This window comes from Akebia trifoliata, chromosome 14 (genome assembly GCF_017979445.1).
Source record: "Akebia trifoliata isolate Shusen 1 chromosome 14, ASM1797944v1, whole genome shotgun sequence".
Taxonomy (NCBI): Eukaryota; Viridiplantae; Streptophyta; class Magnoliopsida; order Ranunculales; family Lardizabalaceae; genus Akebia; species Akebia trifoliata.
Window position 1 is genome coordinate 35,602,078 of NC_141388.1, and position 21,160 is coordinate 35,623,237.

Here is a 21,160-nt window from a genome sequence, read left to right on the forward strand (position 1 = left end):
TTCAATTCCGATTCCTGTTAAACGGGGTACCCATTGACACCCCTAAACAGATGTGGCCATTGTCAATCATGTCATTTCCTCCAAACACCTATTAAAATAGAGATTCTATTGCCACACCAACTTTTGCTAACGCCATCGCAATTCATATGTAAATCACTAAAGAATCAGCACACATTTGTGGTTGGTGGCAATAGAAGCTCTCCTAAAATATATGTACATGAAAGACAACTTCACGTAAATAATTTGCAGGTACCCATGGGAGTTCTGAAGGTAATCCCAATTGCGATTGAAAAAGTAAAACTCAATATAGAAATTATGGTTGGATCCCATAAATTGTGGGTATCTAAAAAGAAAGGAGTCGAGAAGTAACAAAGACATAAACAAGGACATATAAGCAAAGATTGTGACTAGAATGAGGCTCAAATGGAATGTGATGAATGAGTTTCCAATTATAATTGGTATGCATCGAGGATCTTGTTGAGTCTGTATTTGTTTGCTCTAGTTATAGATGAAGTAACTGTTCATATTCAATAACTTGTACCACCATGGATGAGACTAGAGAGAGGGAACCAATGCAAAACTAGATGAGAGAGAGAGAGGGGTTTACAATCCAAGGGCTTTAATATATATTAAAACTAAGGCCAACTATGGTACATACATACCTTGAAGCGGCCAATTTCGTTATTTGAGATTTGTTATACGTAAAGATGGAAAGATTGTGGAAGATGCTACTTGGGGGTGTCAATGGATAGTCGAAAATTCGAATCCGATTTGAATTTAAATTCAAAAAATCAAATAATATCCAAAATTTTTGGATATTGGATTCGAATTCAGATATTAACATTCTGAATTTGATAATATCTTATTTGAAATAATATATAATATATATTATTTTATTTATTTATTATATAAATATTATATCATATAATAAATTTTTTTTAATATTGAAAAATTAATTGGAACAAAGAAAAATTATGTTTTTTTTATATACAAATTATTTGAATTCTTATCCGATATTATCCAATATCCAATAGGATGGTCGGATTCAAATTCAGATAAAGTTTTAGAACATCCGTCGTATTCGAATATCAAATAAAAATTTTGGATTTAGATATTGCTATATCCACACTGATAAGCATCCGGTGACAGCTCTAATGCTACCTATAGAATCATGGATGTTTATTGTCGAAGTATGTTGCTCTAATACTGTGACAAACGCATATCTTTCAAATTAAGTAAGACCCACTACATTTTATGGAGTTGAATGTTGGATAGTCAAGAATCATCATATTAATAAACTGAAGGTAGTAGAGATGCAGATGTTGAGACGGATGAGTGGAAAGATTAGAAGAGAGAAAAAAAAGTGAACACATTCTTAAAAAAAAATGCAAGAATTGCACTAATAAACGATAAACTAAAAGAAAGAAAGAACAGATGGCTTGGGCATAGTTCATGTAGGCTGATTAAAACCTCAGATAGAAGAAATATTCGAGTTGAGGGTCCTAAAATAAAAAAAGAAAGATACAAAAGAACATGGATGGAGATGGTGAAAGTAAATATGAGGTCCCTCTCAATAGTAAAAGATTACGAGGGTGACTGCTATTGGCACCTACCTTTTACTTATTACACTCCAATTTCTTCAATTATTTATCACCCCCTAATTAAAGATTAAAACACTGCATTCGAACATTACAAAAGTAGGCATTAGTTCATGTAAATAATTCATCAATCAGCTCTCAAGACTAATCTTGATCCTTCATTTCACAGAATTGAATGGATGAACAGGATTCATTCAGAAAAACCATTGCAGGACCTCTGAACATCTGATAAATCTTGTCAGACAATAATAAAAATAATGGGCTTTAGTTCATGTAAATAATTCTTCAATCAGTCCCACAAATGACCATTGGGGTGATGTGTGCTTTGGCAAATTAAAGAGGTGATCCAACAATTGGATGTTCATTTGAGTCTCTCATTAGACAAGTTCAGCAAATTGGAGAAGCAAAATCTTTGAAAACAAAACACCCAATTTTCTTTTCTTATTAAATCTCTATCATGACTTACCAACCGAGAATAGGACTCCTCCAAAAATTTCCATCCATGACACGACCTCAATCTTCCATTATCATATGGGCACCCCCAATTCCGAAATCTTCATTATTCTTTTGTCCAAAGCACGCCTTTGCTGTTTCACAAGAGATGCCATGGAAGCAACCTGAGAAAATACAGTCCAATTTTGAGAAGGTGAATGAAAATTCCTTGTGAAATCAAAGATGCATAGAAGGAAAGTCCACGATATTGATGAAAAACTTGCCTCTGCCCGGAGTTTCAAAGCCTCTCTATTAGGGATTTCTCGCAATCCGTCCATTAGATCTAGAAGTTTATTCCATTAGCACAAGTTAGAAAAGTTGGGTGATCGATTAAACCACCCATCTGTACTCTACGCAGCAATCTCACCCCAAGCAAACAATTTTGTCAAACAATGTATTGTTTTTATTAACTGTCCCTTTTTTTTTTTTTCCTTTATTTCATCCTTTCGAGGGGATATATCAGCCTATTCCAAAACTTCTAGCCATATAGGACAAAACATGTTAGCAATGTTATTGGCTCTTGAACTTTACCATATATATATTTATGGGGAAATGTTAACGTCCAAGACCTCATGGGGATGTTAGCATTCTCTGACACATAAAACCCTACCCATTTTGTCTTTTAGTGAAAAAGACAAGGGTATGTTGGTCTTTTACATAATACATGCCATTAGCATTTACTGCAAACAAGGCATTTAAATCCAAAGAATAAAATGCCCCTTAGTATTTATTATGTAAAAGACCAACATACCCTCGTCTTTTTCACTAAAAAACAAAATAAACAGGGGTATGTGTATGTATGTATGTATGCATATGTACATATCAATCAGTAAACAGCCATCCCATACAACTAAAACCATTAAAAAGTACCAAACATACCAGCAGCTTGGGATTCAATCTTGTAAACTGATTTAGCAAGAGTTTGAATATCACTTCCAGCATTCCTGCAAAAATTTTAAAATCAGCTATGTAGACACAGGTGTGTTGTGCGTAGGGGCAGGCACACTTAGACGAATCCAAGGTTAATTTTCAGTAACGATGACATTCCCATCACAGAGATACACTGATAAATCTACCAAAACAGGGTTACAAGTTAAAACATTCAAGTACCATTTCACCATTAACTTTTGATTCTATTTTTCATAGGGTTAGAAGTTTCAGAGTGGGCTATTTTGTGAGGTCAGCCCTAGACTTATATATAGGGTAGCGACTTATATATACAGGGTGGCATTTGACAGCCAAAATTGGGAGCCAAAGTTTTGTCCTATATGGCAAAAAGTTATGGAATGGGCTGAATTTTTGTGAGGTATGGCTAAAAGTTATGGAATGGGCTGATTTTTTGTGAGGGAGATCTTTATGGTGAGTACATCATCCTCACAAAAAATCAGCCCATTCTGAACCTTCTAACCCTAGTTTACAAGTTGAAGAATCGTGGACCTTTAATTTGTAAACCACTTTTGATGGGGTTAGAAGTTTCAGAATGGGCAGATTTTTTGTGAGGATGATCTCCTCACCATAGAGATCATCCTCACAAAAATCAGCATATTCCGAAAATTTTAACCCATATAGGACAAAATACTTTGGTTACGTTATTAGTTGTTGAACCCGACCCATATATCTATAAAATAAAATACAACTAAGTCGGAACAATTGTATGTGACACAAACGTCCAATCAACTATAGTGTTGTTGGAGACAAACCTCCCATCATTTACAGTTTTGTAAGTTAAATCCCCATCAAGTGATAGTGTCGTGGGACCCACTTTATTTCTTTTATTCTCCACCTCCTCTAACTTTGCTATAATTTCTATTTTTTCCACTTTTACCCCCTTTACCCGAAAGAGGATTTCCCCTCCTCTAACTTTACTATATTTTCTCTTTTACCCCTTTAATCCACTTTATTGTTTGTCATCTCTTACCCCTTTAATCTCATTTTTTTTTAATAATATCCTTTCCATCAAGCAATAGTTTCTTTGAATACACTTTATTTCATTTATTCTTCACCACCCCTAACTTTACTATATTTCTCCTTTTACCCCTTTAATCCACTTTATTGTTTTTCATCTTTTACCCTTTTAATCTCAAATTTATTATAATAAAACCCATCTAACTTTATCTTTCTCCCTTTTACCCCCTTAACCCAAGAGAGGATGCCCATGTCGTACCATAGGCACGGGTGAACTCTAGTATATAAAATAAAACACAACTGTATGGCCCATTTTGCTAGAGTGTTGTGGGGGATAAACCTCCCATCCAGCTACAATGTTATGGGAGATAAACCTCTCTTCAAGTTACAATTTTGTGGGGGCCACTTTATAGCCTCTACTATTCACGCTCTCTAAATTTACTATATTTCCTCTTTCACCCCTTTAACCCACTTTATTGTCTTTCATCTTTTAACCCCTTAACCTCATTTTTTTAATAATACCCCTCTAACTTCTTTTTTTCCATTTTTAACCCTTACCCCGAAGAGGATGCCCGTGCCTAACTCTAGTAAATATATAAACATCAATTAATTGAATGAAAAAATTGAAACAAAAATGTACCAGATGGTCACCAAGCATGCATAAATAGATGATAGATATATAATAGTTGAGGTAAATAAAATTTTTAGGGAAATCAAAAATCACATTTACATGAGTTCACTGTGGCCACGTTTCATTTCCTTTTCAGCAAGAGCAGCTCTTTCGAGCAGTTTTTTGCTGTCCAGTTTCATTAAATCAACAGAGCGGTTCAGCTCCTTCACATTCTTCTCAGCTTTATCAAACAGTGCCTGCCAAGGATTTGTGACGATTTAGGTTCGGAAAAAAAATGCTCCAAAAGGTAAGAGAACACAAGCTAATAGCATCTATTAATAAACCATGTGGATCACCAGGCCTTTTGTGTGAAGAAGTACCCCCCCCCCCCTCTCTCTCTCTCTCTCTCTCTCCCTAAGCACGCTAACAAGTTCAAGAAATGATGTTATGATGTTTTGATGTCCTTTACAGTTGTTAAGTTTTCTAACTACCATCCAAAATATGAAAACTACAGATTTGTCCAAAAAGTATAAATGTACGAAAGCATTCCATAAATCGATAACAATATATTGAAAGAGACTTTTCTAGAAACTAACTAGACAAGTAAAGGTACCTCCTCACTTTGAAGCCGACCCAATGTATGTCGAAATAAAAACCTCCTCGGGCCTGCAGAGAAGATTTAGCTTTTCGAGATCAGACAGTGGCCCTAGAAACTAACATATCGGCACGGTTTTATGATAATATTGGAGATTATGTTTTATTGTAAAATAAAGATAAATTTTCAACAGAACATACTTCTAAAATAACATGTGCTTGCCACTGCTTGGATGGGCAATTGGCCCTATAACACCACCCTGAGCATCAGAGAAGGGGCTAAAACATGGATGGCAATATAAAATTTGAATGCCAAGACTATGTGAACCTCCATGAAAAAAGTAAATATTTCAAAGGGTTAGGATTTGCCCAAAATGGTGCAGTCTTTGGGGAAAGACCCACCCAAGAAGTGGCCTTACACTTGACAATTCATTGGAGAGTAAGGCTACCCTTACTAACTTAGCAAAATTTCTAATTTTACTAAGGGTTGTTGAGCTCACATTGTGGCGTCCAAAAACATGATCCAATGCCGCAGGGATGTAGAGGACAAAATTCTATGAACTTAAAAAAAGGGTTATTTTTCACTGTTAAATTTTAAATTTGGGAGTTTGGTGAAGTTTAATAGCCGTCCGTTTTCAAAACCTCAGGTCAAGCCAAGAAAAAGTAATTTATTTTTATTTATTTTTTGGATATGAGATTTTTCCATAGAATCTAGAGGGCTGTGGCGTTGAATTGCCAATTTGGTAATCCATTTGAGCTCAACGACCCTTAATAAGGAAAGTATTTTCTTCATTGGATGCAAGGGAAATGGCATCCATCCCACACTCCCACAAACGGGTGAGGGGACTCGTGAGGGAATATACCAGTCTTTGCATAAAATATTGTTAATATAATTTCAAAATACATAAAAACAAGGAAGAATATTTAGAAAAAAAAAACAAAATATTGTTTTGTTACATAGGTTGAGGTAGTACAGTGCAGAAGTGCAATGTAAGAGCAAAAAAGATCTAGTTAACACCTCGCATAAGGAGGAGGCCTGCTGCAACAGCTACTCCACCAGCCATGACCGGGTACTCCCTTGCACTCATCAATTCATCTAGAAGATTAGATGAAAGTCAGAAGATAAAAATAATACAACCAGAATCATCCACTAAGAGAAAGATCATTTATGTGGACCCATGTCCACCATTCTCAATAAACTCTATCCCCTTATTATACACATGGTCAAACTGCTTCCAGTTCTAGACATGGTTTTAAATCTTGTCCGAGTTGTTTATCGTCCACCAACAAGACGGGATGACAAGTTGTCTCAAAGGCATGGTTTGTTCTGATTCCGAGGCATTGTTTTAATAAATCTCGTCTGAGACAACTCAAATAAATTGGACGTCTCATCCGAAATGACTCCGTCTTGTACATGAATGAGACGAGACATCAAAACGAGTTCTAAAACCATGGTTCTAGATAGATCTGTTAACCAACCAACTACTCCAAAAGACTGATTTGTTAGAGAGGGGAAGAACCATGAATATAAGAGGGTGGGGGTATAACACACCCAAGAGTGGAGGAAAATATACACTCAACACTCCCCCTCACCCAAAAGGGTGGAAAGAATCAAACCCGTGACCTATACGAACCTAGCATACTGATATCATCTTAACGAACCAACTACTCCAAAAGACCGGTCTGTTTGAAGGGGGGGGGGGGGATATAAGAGGGTGGTCACGGGGACTTAATTAGGGTATGACACACCTGAGAGTGGAGGGAAATATACACTCAAAAAGATCAACTTGTAGGACACCTTTTGAATGGGACATAACCAAAAAACCAAACAACTGGATGATCCTAAGTCATAACCATTCAATATAGAGCTAAATGGATGATAAAGACAATGAGATTATGGTTAGGAAAGAGTAGTTCAAACATTGAAAATTGTTATTCTAATTTTTTGGTTTTTTTTTGGGTTATGTCCATCTGATAAAAGCCATCGACTAAATGATCTGAATTGTTAAGTAGGAAATGCTGCACAGGATGGGGAGACATAATTGAGGATAATAGACCTGACGTCCACCATATATTCTCTTAAGCAAAATAAATTATTCAAATTTGCTTCCCCGTGTAAGCTGGTGAGAATGGGAAACTAAATATAAAGTACGTGGGTTAGTTCTCAAGATGATTCAGAAAGATAACAGCTCACCTTTGACTTTCTTGAAGAAAGCATCTTCATAAGATTTATATTGGGATTTCAACCGTGGTACGGAATCCTGCCAAAAGTACCAAATATCTTAGCACAAGTGAGACAATAAGAAATGAAAGTTGGGATACTTAGTACAGTTTTAGACTTAAGTAGCACGAATAACACAGTGTATCATTCAAACCTAAAAAGTTGAGAATAGGCATGGGAAGATCTATCTTGCATTCTAAATGCTTCAAACAGTATGTTACCCATAACAAATATTACTAAAATACAGACGATTTATGGGGCATTTTGGCTTTTATATAGAGGAAAGATGGGATACTTAGTACAGTTCTAGACTTAGAATTACACTATAAAAGGTCTCTACACTAAAGATGTACAACTGTCACGGAAAAGCATACTCATCCACCCACAATATGCAAGGCAGACCCACTAAATACATTTCCTGGTCCAAAATTTGTACCACAGAAGGTGTAAGCTTTTGATAGAATGTATCATTTTAGAAGATCAAGAAAACAAATGTGGGCAGACTCATAGTGACAAAAGGCAGCGATTTTCAAAAAATTGCCATTACATTTCAAAAAAGGCAGACCCACTAAATACATTTCCTGGTCCAATTTTTTTTTTTTTTTTAAAACCAAAAAAAATCTCGAAGTTTTTGAAAAAATCTTTTATTTTTCAAAAATCATGATTAATAATGATTTAATCAACATTTTTTTTGAAAAAAAGAAAAATCACAGATTATTTTTATTTGTAGCAGTTTCTAAGTGGTATTTTATCATTTAACATATGAAATACATATTTTTATGGATTTGGTTCATACAATCAGGGGAGGAGCTGGTGGGGGCAATTGCTCCCACAGAACTTTGAGACACCCTTATATTTTCAACTAATTACATGCCCCATTTGTGCCCCCTCCCTCACCACTCTCCCAATTTGCCCCCACACCCTCACCTCCCTCCAATTTTTGCCCCCCCCCCCCCCCCTCTTTCAATTATTTGTTGATGACATTGCCTCTTGACCAGGCCTTCTCATATACTAATTGGAAATGACCTAATTATGCTTTTCTTCAACTTCTAACCAAAAACCTCTGAATTTCTCCCTAAAACCATTTATGTTCAAGTTCTTCAACTATACAACTAACCATAGTTTGCCCCCACTACAAGAAAATCCTGGCTCCGCCCCTGCATATGATGAGGTTCATGTTTGGGCTAAGAGATCTCCTCAGTAATCCCCATCAATACTCACTCACTCATACAAAACCTACATATAGAATACGGGAAATAAAATTTTTGAATACTTGAACACTGCAAAAATGAAATAAAACCAAAAGGACTAAATTTTTCTCATTTTAAAAATTTTCAGAAAATGCATACACAGTATGAAAATTTCTGTGATGAGAATCAGGAGTTTTGAGTACCAAGACAGCAAATGTACACCCTTAAGTAGAGTATCTTGGTATGTGTCTCGTATACAATGAGTCTGGACCAATCACTCAATGGAACCCGACTAAGGGCTTTCCTTGGCCAAAAATTCAGTCTGATTGGATGATTTTTAATGGTCCAAACTTTGGAATGTTCCGGAGCTCTTCCTATAATTGTTTTTGTTGCCATCCAAAGTCTAGTTCAAAATTTCATGCTATTTCAGAATGTTTCAGCCTCAACCCCAAAACATTGAATGTTTCAAAAATATTTTATAATAGAGTTGTGCTACACTGACTTCATACAACACTGTGCTTATAGAGAACCATCAATTTTCCTCAGGCGGACAACACTTGTATCTCGAGGAAAAGCATTTATGGTTCTATGCGCTCCACTACGTCGGCACGGTGTTGTAGGAAGTCAATTTAGCATTTTTCTTTAGAGTCGTGCTGGGGTGACACAAAGGGAGACACAGGGGTGACACAATGACGTGGTGTCGTGCACATTACCGTAGAGGCTTTTCCGCGAGATACGAGTAAAAAGCATCTACAGTTATGTGCGCCCCACCACATTATTTGTGTCACCCTTGTGTCTCCGTTTGTGTCATTCCAGCATTTTCCTTTTCTTTATAATATTTAAGAACATCTCAAAATGTTTCGTCGAAACTAAATTTTAAACCCATTATCATACTTGATATCATATTATCCTTTTTTTTTTTTTGGCCATGGAACTCTCTTTAGATGGAACCCATTAAACAGTGGATCCTAATATTCTTCATGAATACATGTGTCTACATATTATATTTAAGGGCTGTAATTTAGAGTCTTAATCACTCCAACTATTGATGTTTCCTCATTAAAATAAGGCCTCTTTCAAAAGGCCAATTTTTATATCTTATTTGATTTTCCAAAATTTTAAGAATTAAAATTTATTAGGGGCACAAAAAATGGTAATCCAAACAGACGCTTAAGAGTAAAACATACGCAGAGAACAACCTAGAAAAGCAAAACCCTTATCAAGAAATCAAATAATTAGAAACCCAACAAATTCTACGTACAACCCATAACACTTACGAGCAAACAAAATCTAAAATCTCAAAAAAAAAAAAAAAAAATCAAAAACCTTTAATGTTTGGAGATGGGTTGATGAATTATGTTGGATAGAACGAGCAGAGCGAAGGGCAGAATCCGTGGACTCGGAAACGGTCCGCTTCAGATCCTCTGAGGTGTAAGCGTGCCATGGCTTCGCCTTCCCTTCCTGTGTTGGCGAAGGAGGAGATGATGTCTCTGCTTCCATTAATTCTCTCTTTCCTTTCTTAATGGTGTAGAAGAGCTTAAGAGACACCTGGGCTGGGTCTCTCTCTAGACTAAGCAACCGAGGGTGTTCTAGTCATTTACTCTCTATACTGGGCAAGGTACTCTGTTTTATTTATATTTTTTTATGTGGACTCCTGCCATGTCGACACGTCATCACAAAGCAAATAATTGCTATTTTCTTGATTTTTCCTCGATATCCATCATCTTTAAACTTTGTTTTTCCTTGAGAGCTGCTTTTGGCACCCTGACATTTACTTATCACACACATTTTCTTAAATTATTTACCATACACCATTAAGGACAAACACATTCTTAAAATGTTACCATGGTCGTTCAAATAAAATATTTTCAGTAGTTGTTTATAATTATGATTAAGTTCATATAAAATCTTAAAGTAAAAAAAAAATAGAAATATAGAAGAAAAAAAAAAGAGTTTTTATTAGCATAATCACCAACTTAGAGTTTGGGAATAGTTACCAAACAGAAAGATTGAAAATTTCAATAACATCAAGAAAGAAATCGAAAACAAAATGAAGAAAAAATTAAGTTGGAATTAGGACTCTATAATTGTTCCTACTAAGCGACATTCTCATATTATATCATTAATGAGTTGTGATAATCTGATTAGCCCACGTGGCAAACTCAATCTAACTACCTGATGTGACAAGGTCGATAACTGTAGATCTGTACTCCTTGGGATACACGATTCTCTTGAAATACACTTTTTTTTATGGGAAAGTGCAATCGTGTATCTTGAGGAGTGCAAATCTACGATTCCCAAATTTGTCATGTCATGGTAATTGATTGAATGTGCCATGTGGGGTAGTTAGATTATCATGATGAATAATTAAATACCCACATTAAATTATAATAATCAATTACCAAATCCAATATTGATTTTATCTATAAATAACTACTGGTCACAAAATAGTTAAGCTTTTATTTATATTGTTTAAAATATTAAAAAAATATAACAATCGTCCAAAGTAGGATTAATCAACTTGTAAAAAATATCACAATCAAAATCATCTTTATTAACATCATTATTAGTTTATGTTTTATTGGTAAAATGGTCACCATCATCTTCATCAAAGTTATATTTTGTTATTACTACATCAATGTTATATTTTATTTTTTCTGATTCAATCGTAAAGTTCGTGATTTAATCGTAAAATTCATAAAAGTCCTATCTTACTAAAAATTGCAATTAAATTATTTAAAGAAAAAATTATAATTTAATCTGTGACTTTCATGATTATGTCTATTGGCACACCAACTTTTATCAATCATTCACTTACTTTCTTTATTTTGAAGGAGTGTCATAATTAAAGGTTGGAGTGCCATTAGCAGCTCCATTTTCCCATTTTTTGCTACCTTCCTTAAGCTTTCTATTTCAAAAACTTTCTCGAGTTCCATGTAGTCTGGAGGGGGTGGGTCTCTTCCTCCCTCTCTCTCTCTCTCTCTCTCTCTCTCTCTCTCACAGTTTTCTAGGGCATCAAGTTTCTCCTTCATGATGCTATGTTCTTCATTTCGAATTCGGATTCGATCATGTCTTCGAGATTACGATAAGCTTCAATCCTTCGCTGTTATTCTCATTTACATTCAAGTAAACTTTCAATTCGTTTCTTGATTCCAAAATCAAGGTTTCTGATCAGTTTTTCTTTTTTATATAGTTAGGGTTTCATGTTTGTATTTGTGACAGATCGGTTGCGCTTTGATTGGATCTCTCGGGGCTTTGTTCAATGGTGTATTATTGATCAATTTGGTTGTAGCTTTGTTCGCTCTCGTTGCAATCGAGAGTAGCAGTCAGAGCCTAGGACGAACCTACGCTGTTCTTCTTTGTTGTGCGATCTTGCTCGATGTCTGCTGGTTTATTCTCTTCTCTCACCAAATATGGTGCGTTTTCGTCAATTTGGATTCTAATCTCTATTACATATTTACTACTGGATTGCCAAATTTGGATTCTAATTGTGTTTCTAAGTTGGGTTGTTTGTTGTTGTTGTTGTTGTTTTTTTAATATTTTTTTTTATGTGTAGAGAATTTTATTAAAGAAAGAAAGTAGGTTGATAGACCTATGTACAACGACAGAGATAATAAAAACAAACACATGCACGATCCAACTGACAACACCCCTATTTAGCGTTGTTACAATTCCAATCCCACCTAAACAAGAGGTCCTCAAACAAAATGCCTTTAAATTTCTTAAAGGCTTTAGACCAATAGAAAAGAAACTCCATTACATGTATGAATTATGATCACTTCCTGGATTGAACTATCTTTTCCTTTACATATGCGATTATTCCTTTCCTTACAAATGGCACAACAAATTGTGAAAGGAGTCAAGCTTCATAAAATCCTTTTTCTTTATAAAAATGCCTTGGATTGCCACGATTGGAACAAAGAAAAGATGGGTAACGGAAAAACCCAATCAATTCTAAATAATGAAAGAAATTGGGACCAGATCATAAAAGCAAATTTACAGTGAATGAGGATGATACACATCTTTCCTGTTGGCCTTAAAAAGGGAACTAAAATCGCTGCAACAATACTTTGGGAGATGAGGAGATTGAGAGTAAGAATTGAGGTGCATCTATTTTATGGATTTTTCGTTATTAATATACATATTTGTTCGATTAACTTTCATTGGCATTCTTTTTTAATTATATTGCCTTCTCAACCTCTTTGCTATATGTATGCATTATTACTCCTCTCAAATATATATGTGTGTATATATATATATATCTCAAAGCCTTTTCCCAATGATATGGTATCTATGAAATGAATCAGTGTTCCTCAATTCAATTCTTTCTAGAGACACGTCTTCTGTTATTGAAAGTGTGTTCATATCCATTTTAATTGTCTCAATCAACGTTCTTTTGGCTCTTCCTCTTTCCCTTTTAACACCTTCATCTCAATCGACATTCTTTCCTATTGAATGTACTGCATTTTCTTGAATGCGTGCATAGTAATTTTTATCTTTTCTAGTCTTTCCGCCCATCCATCTCAATATCCTTAGCTACCCTTAATTTATATGGGTACTTCATTTATAATTAGAGCAAACTAATAGGGACTCAAAGTCAATCTTGATATAAACCAATTGTAACTGGAAACACTTTTGTCTCATCTCCATTTACTTTCACACAGTCACAACTCTCTCATACATGTCATTCATAATATCAATATATCTATTTGGGACTCTTTTCTTGAATGTAGGTATAGTTAGATGGGTTCTTCATAACCTTTCAAAATGCCTTTTTTTTTTGTGCTTTGTTTATGGATGGCGTCTTGAGCTCAAGCACTAAAACAAAAGTTTCTTTTCCTAGAGCACAATTTGCTGACATGTGTGCCATTGCAATGGGTTAGAACTCACCATTGAATTGGTCCCACCTAGGGCATTATCCAGTCCAAAATCAACGTGGTTGAATCGTGGATGATTTTTAACTTTATGGATTATGATCTATAGATTTCTCTAGGAGCTCTAACTAGAATCTTTTTTTTTTTTCCATCACCAACAAAGGTGTAGAGTAAAATTGAATGATCGAGATCATCCTATACATTGATTTTTGTCACTGTAGATCTCCTAAGTGTGAGTCATTAAATGTTTGGTCTTGATCTTTTGTATACCTTCCATGGGTACACTTAAGGTTAGAGTATAAGTACTCAGACTCGTACTTCAGATTAATCAAAAGCTCCTCTCTACTCGCTACCCACACAAACATGAAGACAAGCCTACTTAACTTTAGTGCAATTTTTTTTTATTTCTGTTAGAAACGACTGTTACTACAAAAACTAGATGTTACAAAAGTCCATACAAAAAATCCTACTACTAATCTTATTACTCATTTTTGAACTAGTGTTTATGCCTTTATGATGCATGACTGTGAAAACTAATCTAATATGATGAATTTGAGATCAAGTAACTGATTGTCATAAACAAATCTGATTATAAAATAATGCTCAATCCATCACAAATTAATTAGAACGTGTAAAAGGGAATTAAAAATAATTGATGGCCAAATCACAATCTTACAATGCTAATGGCTAAACCTTAGAATTTTGAAAGATGGTCCCAACTGGAAGATAGTACTTCCATTAGCCTAGGGTTCCAAACCAAAACAATCAAATTTCTCTTGATCCTTTCAAGGATTTCAAGAAAAAAAAATTAGGCTCAAATAGTTATGTCTCGAAGTGATTAGATGCAAAAGTACTAATGGGGCATACTTTAGGAGCTTCAAATAATTTTCAGCAGCTTTACTTCAAAATAGTGATCATCTCTAGAAAAGGATCTAGGGCTTATAGGACTTGAGTTAGGGGTTGATCAATGGATTTTAGGGTTAGGGTAGGGGTTGTTGGGGCATATGTGGTTAAAATAGGGTTTGGGTGGGGTTATAAGTGTTGGAATAACGAATAGGATTCAAATGCGTAGTATTTGGGGTTGGAGTAATTCAGCTGGGGTGTGTGGGTTGGGTATAGGTTCAACTAGGGCCCTAATAACCAAATTGGCTATCCCCTGTATAATGGGATGAACATTCTACAAAAATGTAGTTCTATGGGCTCTCCTTGCTCCTTTCGCAAGCCAAATGAATCTTTCCAATGTAGAGCCTTCTTGATGATGTGTCTGCCTTTAATCAACAGTGGAATCATGAACTAAGCCCAAATAAACATCATCCATCAATAAAGATAATTGTGTAGTGGATTTTTTCCTTCTCCTCTAATGAATTCTAAATTGTGAAGCTCTAATGTCCTCATAAATTGAGGGACCCGTCCTAAAAATCTTGCAACACTAAGGGGGATAGTCATTGATATTCTTACAAAGATCCTAGGAGCAAGTATTGAAACGTTGAACAAACATCCAGGTAGAAAGCTATACTTTTGGGTCCGTTGCATCATATGAGTGTTCAACAATTGGGTTTGCACTGGCCTGGGTGTGCTAATCTGCAAATTCACATGAATAAGAATTGCGAACAGCAGACGACAGTACAACAAATACAAAATACAATTATTGGTGAGACCTTCATCTTCACATTCTTTTCGACTTGAAGCCATGACTAATTGGTGAGACAAGCATCTTCACATGTAAAATTACTCTATTGGAAAGTAGCATTGCAGGAGCAGTAGATGTTTTACAACTGAGCCTTGATATATTGTTGAACATTTTACGCTAATGTCCTCTTGTTATACATTTTTCCTGTTTATGTTCGTTTTGTTGTTGAAAAATCTTTATGTTCTATAAAGTTTTTTTTACAGTTGTTGATCTTTTTGTTGTTTGCCCAGGAACATTTCTTCTGAGAAGTATGAAGCATATTTTATCTTTTCACTGAGGCTCGCTCTAGCTATGCAAATTATTGGTTTTTCTGTGAGATTGGCGTCTTCATTATTATGGATTCAGATATACAGATTGGGAGTCTCATGTGTTGATAATACAGTCTCTCGTGAAGCAGATTTTGATTTAAGGAATAGTTTTTTGAATCCCTCAACACCTTCTGTAGTTAGACAGGTCTCTGATTCTGACGACATTTTAGGAGGCTCTATCTATGATCCAGCTTATTACTCATCTCTTTTTGAAGATGCTATAAACAATGGACATGCGAATGAGGTAGTGTGTTTTTTCTCCTGCACGCTTTTGGATCACGTCATTTGCTGGATGCTTTATGTTCTAGTCAAAATTTCTATCATTTCAATATCAACTTTTCTTTACAATACTCAGTTGCTTCATTTTATCTCTCATTTGTACCTCGACAGAATATTGTAAAAAGATGTCACAATTTATGTTGGAAATACATATATTTAAGATTTTTCAAAACAGTGTATGAATTAAAATTCATGACCTAACTCATAGTCCATTGAACCATTAGACACAAGAACCAATTGTGATGAAAAGATGAAAATCATACCCTGGTCTATGCTGATCACAAGGATAAAAAAAGTTGCTGAAATTAGGTTGAGAATAAGATGTAATCATCACTTTCCAATTCGATGAAACTTTGATCTCTTGTGCTTAGCATGCCCCAGATCCTCTTGGACGCCCCCTTGCTTTCCTTAATCTTTGCTCTATTTGCTCCCATACTATTTTTCTGATAAGGGAGAACATATAATATATATACACACATTATATTGGACATACATTGAATTTAGCAATCTATTGGGATAAGATTGCCATTGTTGATGATATCGGTGGCTGTCTGGCTATTTGTCTGGATTCAATCATTGGAAATACAAATTATGTTCATTTTATATTTGTAGGGCAGCACACATGGTATTGGTGGCGATAATGGGCCCACGTCTTCCACTGAAGCTTCACAACTGAAGTCATGCATTAGCAGATCTTTTCAAGTTGTTGATGTAAGTAACAAGCCTTATCTAGAAAATTTTGGGATAGGCAAGGTATGAATGCATTTCTACCTACTTACAAAAACAGTGCTTCCAATTTCAAATTAGCTAAAAATGCATAATGGATCAATGTGGCTGTTGTCAGTTATAAAATTGAATTGGTCGTGGAATTTGATAATTTAGCTGCTTAGGAAATCCATGAACAATTTTAGGAAAAATATACAAATCTGATGTTTAAATTGCCCAAGAAAGTGTTATCATGAGCATTTTTCTCTGTTGCTTGATTTAATAAGCATCATACTATTTAGTCTTCAGAATCAGATAGCAAACCCTAACGATGAGAAATCATCCCTCATGAAGAAGAATCACCACGCTTTTAGTGAAATCTTGATTCTTGAACTTCTTTGAAAAGTTCTCAACAAATAAATATCTTTCTTGAGCCAATAAACACTAAGTTCGAACATTCCCAAACGCTGGTGCAAACTTATTCTGGCCATAATCCTCAAAGCAGATTTTAGGCTAAATTACCTAACTCTAATGTTTTATAATGGCTTAACTACCCCTAAATCCAACCCCCGACATTACAACTGAGTTTGTAGCATTGTTTGGGGACCTTAAATTAAAAAATAAAATAAAATCTTGCATAAAATTGAAAAATAATTGTTTGTATATATTGAAAAAGAGCGAGTGTATGCATTGAAAGGATTTTTTATTATTTGATATTCGCAAGAAATATTTATGAGAGCTGAAAATATATCTGTCCTCGGTGGATTTGAAGAAATAGGATTGCTTCTCATACCATTTTGTTTTGATTGTCGACTATATTTTGATATCCAAAATGTTCGATGCTTTTGTGTCAATTCCCCTATTATTTATGTTTGAAAGATCTATTACTCTGCATTGCATAACAAATGCCTATAATGGGGTTGTTGGTTTCCTTGAATTTCATTGTATTAAGAGTATGATTTACTAATAGGATAGAAGTTCATTGTTTGGTTTTCTTTATCGATATTTATAGTTGGAGTGCTGGGGCAGTTGTAAAGCTGTATTTGGCTGGAGTCAAATCCAGCAAGTTGGGCTCTTTGGGTAGGTCATTCTAGAATTAGTGTTCAATTAGTTTCCTCATAATCACAAGTCGGTATAAGATTCAGTTTCCAACATCTTGAAGAGTGTATGAGGCAACTTGCTTAACATGATTCAATGGTCAGTGATGAAGTTACCATTCCTTTCGATGGAGGGTTAGTAGGTTGGGTGAGTTTCAGGGATGCTTATCACTAATGTGGACATGGATTCACTTTTAAATTAATTTTTTCTTCCTTTGCATAATTTACTTTATTTTCTTCTAAAAACTTAACTCAGTTATTTATATTTGGATAAAAATCAGTTATTTTGTAGAGGGAAAAAATTGCGTTTGGTGCATTTTTACAACTATTCAATCCTTGGTGTGGGCACGATAAGGGGTTCCAAAGGGGTCTAGAGTGGTAAATTTCCTTTCCTTGCACCGTGCTCCATGTGTTTTAGGTATAGCTTAACCCACTTCCACACATCCCAAGGAGTCTTAGTTGTGGAGTTTGTGTTGATGACTTGGACTAGTATCAATCAAGAACTCTTCTTCCATATAAAAGAGAAGAAAATAGCAACACTTGGACACAGAAGACTTGTTGTTGGACAGTATGAAACATGGTTTCAAAACTCGGTTTGACATCTTATCTCGTCCATGGATTAGACAAAACATTTTACTCAATGAATAATAATTGATTTACATATATTTAAATTAAAATAATTATAATGTTTTAATAAAATAAGATAGATTAAAAAATGTTAAGTAAAAAATTTATGTTTTAGTTATATAATAAATATTTAAATTCTAAAATAAAATAATTATTTTAATCAAAATCCCGGTTGACTCAGTTGAGTTTTACTGACTTGGCCGAGATTTTCAAAATATTGTCCGACATTTCGTTTATCTCAGGAGATGATGTCAATGTTGATGCACACTATGTATCCGTATCATTGTTGAATGAGACCTTGGTTGAGATTTAAAATCATGGTATGAAATGGAGAAGAATCGTGATAATCTAACTCATTTTTTTGTACGCCCCCTGACATGGCAGTTCACAGAACCATAAATCTTTGTCCTTGTGTATCCCCAAGCGAAGGATACAAAAAAGAGTCAGATTATCACGACCCCCAGATGTTTGGGATAAGGTTTTGTTGTTGTTATTGGTTTTGCTCCTTGAACTTCACAAAAATTATGTCTGAACTCAAATCCATTTAGAGTGCAATGTAATTAATTCAGTCACAGAATGACTATTAGTATTGTTTTGTAACTGGAAGTGATACTTCCAGATGCAGGGATGATTGCAGTAAGCAAGCCTCAACAAATTTGATTTTTGGTGTACTTTGCTGGTTAAATCCCTTCTCTCTCTCTTTTTTTTTTTTTTTTTCCTCTCAGAATTTCAAGGATTTGTATAGTTATCCATTTTAAAATTCATTATTTTCTATGATCAATCGGATACCGATATCCTTGATTGAACTGACCTGTTGTATGAATTTTGTGTGGCATTTTGAGACTTCTATATTTTCAATTTTAATCCATCAAATTTAATAATTTCAATCTTAAATCCCAAATTAAAACAAAGTATAATTCGAATTGTAGATGGTTGATGAACATCTCTTGAGTTTGAACAAGGCTCGGATCAATATGAAATCATGGCTAAACTTAGCGTTAGGGTTCTTACTAAGATCTATGTAGTTCTTTTTATCTCAGATGGGTCAAGATGTTTGAGAGAGGTGGTTTTTGGGAAGCATCCTGTCATGCATTGACATCACAGCAAATCTGAATTTCGATTCTCTATTTTATCGTCACTTATTTATGTCTTAAAACTAACTACTTTTTTTAAATTTTATTATTTTATTTATATGTATATATATATATATATGAAAAAAAAAGGTAAATTACACTTTTGACCCCCTAATGTTTTGATAATTGCTCTTACCTAGTTATAGTTATCTTAGGGGTTCACTTACCCCCTTCCGTGAAATTGCAGACAAATTAACAGTTAAATTCTTTTTATAAAGACCATTTTGCCCTCATTTTAATTATTGTTTTAAAATTTATTTATTTATAATAAAAAATAATATAAAATTAGAGGGTACAATAGTAAACTAACATCTGAATTTTAACCTCTCAGTGACCCCCCCCCCAAAGGGGAAAGGAAAAACAAGGCAACTCTATAATGTTCAATTAAAGTGTGCCTTCAAAGTAAATAATCATGGATCTTATTTATTCCTAGTTGGGGCGAGGCTTATTTATAAAAATGTTTTTAATGGACAAACTGGACTTAAACTCACGACCCCAAAGTTGTTTTGCAATGTGTCAAACCGACTGAGCTCTGACTATGGGTGCCCATAATTTCCTCTCTTGTTATGACTTAAATGTATTGCAATGTTGCCACTCACAACATGGACAATAAGTGAACACCCTGATTGTTGTGTACATGGCACTTGAAATAATTTTCTTATTCCTAAAACCTTAATCAATGTGTGAACTCATTGATTTTTGTGCATGTAGTACACAATAAATAATAAAAAATGAATTTCAATTTTAAAATGATATTTGAGTCAACTCACTGATTTTTGTATACGTAGCACATTAAAAATGAATTTCATTTTTAAAATGACATTTGAGTCAATTCATTGATTTTGTGCACATGGCACATAAAATTGAATTTATTTCATACAACGACACTCAGATCAACTCATTGAGTTTTGAGCACGTGGCACATAAAATTAGATTTCATTTCCATAAAAATTATCATTGAGATGCCCCATCAATCTCATGTACATTGAAATTAATTCATTAATCAATTTATCGATACATGTCACTTGACTCTTTGGAAAATAATTGGGTCGTGACTTTTTTTCTTAAAATGATTTAAAAGGATGATTCTAATTTAAAAAATCATAGTCATAGGATTCGATTTGCCGACTCGATATAAATGATGATGGTTTGATTGGCTAACTCAATATAAAATGATAATGATTAGACCTTTAACCTTGAGACATTAGCTTGGTTTTAGTATTCTCTCATCAACTTTTGGACTTCAGGGATTGTAGTAGAGATCAATCATCTCAATCGGACGAGTTTAGTGTGTAACATCTTCCAAAATCCGTAATTTGACCTTTTGCCCATGTCTCTTACCTATAAACCAATCAAGATCCATTTTGGAGTTATCTATGGTTCTTAAATTTAAATTAGGTGGCGGTTCCCTTTTTTTAAAAAAATCCTTCAATTATCCATTAAATATTTTTCATTCTATAACGAAAAAGGTGAGACAATTTCACTATCTTTAATATAATAAAATAGCAATGCAAGAAAAAGATGGTTATGTTGGCATCAAGAGCATGAAAGAGTAGCGCAAAGTGTGAAGGAGCTCTTGGATGCAAGGAAACTCAAAGGAGGTGATTTTCTCTATTCCAAATATTACTTTACTTCACCTCCAGGTTTTCCCACTTAACCGGAGAAGGACAGATAGTTTGAATCCCCATTCCTGCTCGTCTGCTCGATCCTAGCTCGCCTACTTGCTTTTTGAATAGAAGAAAATTCAAGTCAAAAGCTCACACCACGGAAAAGTCAAATGCTTTAAACTAAGGATTCAGTCTATATACACTCTTCCTGGTGAGGGTTTGATGTATCA

General features: G+C 34.6%; 2 protein-coding genes across 9 annotated transcripts; one reads left to right on the forward strand and one right to left on the reverse strand.

Annotated features, from left to right (window-relative positions):
- Window positions 1-1,844: 1,844 nt before the first annotated feature.
- On the reverse strand, window positions 1,845-10,181 carry LOC147386995 (chromosome-associated kinesin). Its single transcript, XM_086423638.1, has 8 exons — window positions 9,937-10,181; window positions 7,394-7,460; window positions 6,218-6,295; window positions 5,219-5,271; window positions 4,726-4,862; window positions 2,970-3,034; window positions 2,315-2,373; window positions 1,845-2,215 (listed from the first exon to the last, which is right to left on the reverse strand). The coding sequence occupies exons 1-8, from the start codon at window positions 10,108-10,110 to the stop codon at window positions 2,126-2,128; spliced, it is 723 nt and encodes a 240-aa protein (XP_086279764.1). The 5' UTR covers window positions 10,111-10,181; the 3' UTR covers window positions 1,845-2,125.
- A 1,357-nt stretch (window positions 10,182-11,538) lies between these two features.
- On the forward strand, window positions 11,539-19,263 carry LOC147386996 (uncharacterized). Of its 8 annotated transcripts, none has more exons than XM_086423691.1 (5): window positions 11,539-11,736; window positions 11,833-12,026; window positions 15,405-15,726; window positions 16,374-16,472; window positions 18,433-18,495. In XM_086423691.1, exons 1-5 carry the CDS (start codon window positions 11,641-11,643, stop codon window positions 18,478-18,480), a joined length of 759 nt encoding a protein of 252 aa, XP_086279817.1. In that variant the 5' UTR covers window positions 11,539-11,640; the 3' UTR covers window positions 18,481-18,495. The 8 variants fall into 8 exon arrangements, with proteins under 8 accessions (XP_086279817.1, XP_086279814.1, XP_086279815.1 ...); XM_086423688.1 differs by lacking the exon at window positions 18,433-18,495 and adding an exon at window positions 17,845-18,407; XM_086423689.1 differs by lacking the exon at window positions 18,433-18,495 and adding an exon at window positions 17,856-18,407.
- Window positions 19,264-21,160: the final 1,897 nt, after the last annotated feature.

Excerpts from the sequence above, each read along its gene's own strand:
- LOC147386995 (XM_086423638.1), bottom strand. The coding sequence starts at position 10,110 with ATGGAAGCAGAGACATCATCTCCTCCTTCGCCAACACAGGAAGGGAAG. Across the intron at positions 3,035-4,725 it reads CGTGGCCACAGTGAACTCAT|GAATGCTGGAAGTGATATTC; the intron begins GTAAATGTGATT and ends AAATTTTTGCAG. Across the intron at positions 2,216-2,314 it reads CTTTGAAACTCCGGGCAGAG|GTTGCTTCCATGGCATCTCT; the intron begins GCAAGTTTTTCA and ends GTATTTTCTCAG.
- LOC147386996 (XM_086423688.1), top strand. The coding sequence starts at position 11,641 with ATGATGCTATGTTCTTCATTTCGAATTCGGATTCGATCATGTCTTCGA. Across the intron at positions 11,737-11,832 it reads TTATTCTCATTTACATTCAA|ATCGGTTGCGCTTTGATTGG; the intron begins GTAAACTTTCAA and ends TATTTGTGACAG. Across the intron at positions 12,027-15,404 it reads CTCTTCTCTCACCAAATATG|GAACATTTCTTCTGAGAAGT; the intron begins GTGCGTTTTCGT and ends TTGTTTGCCCAG.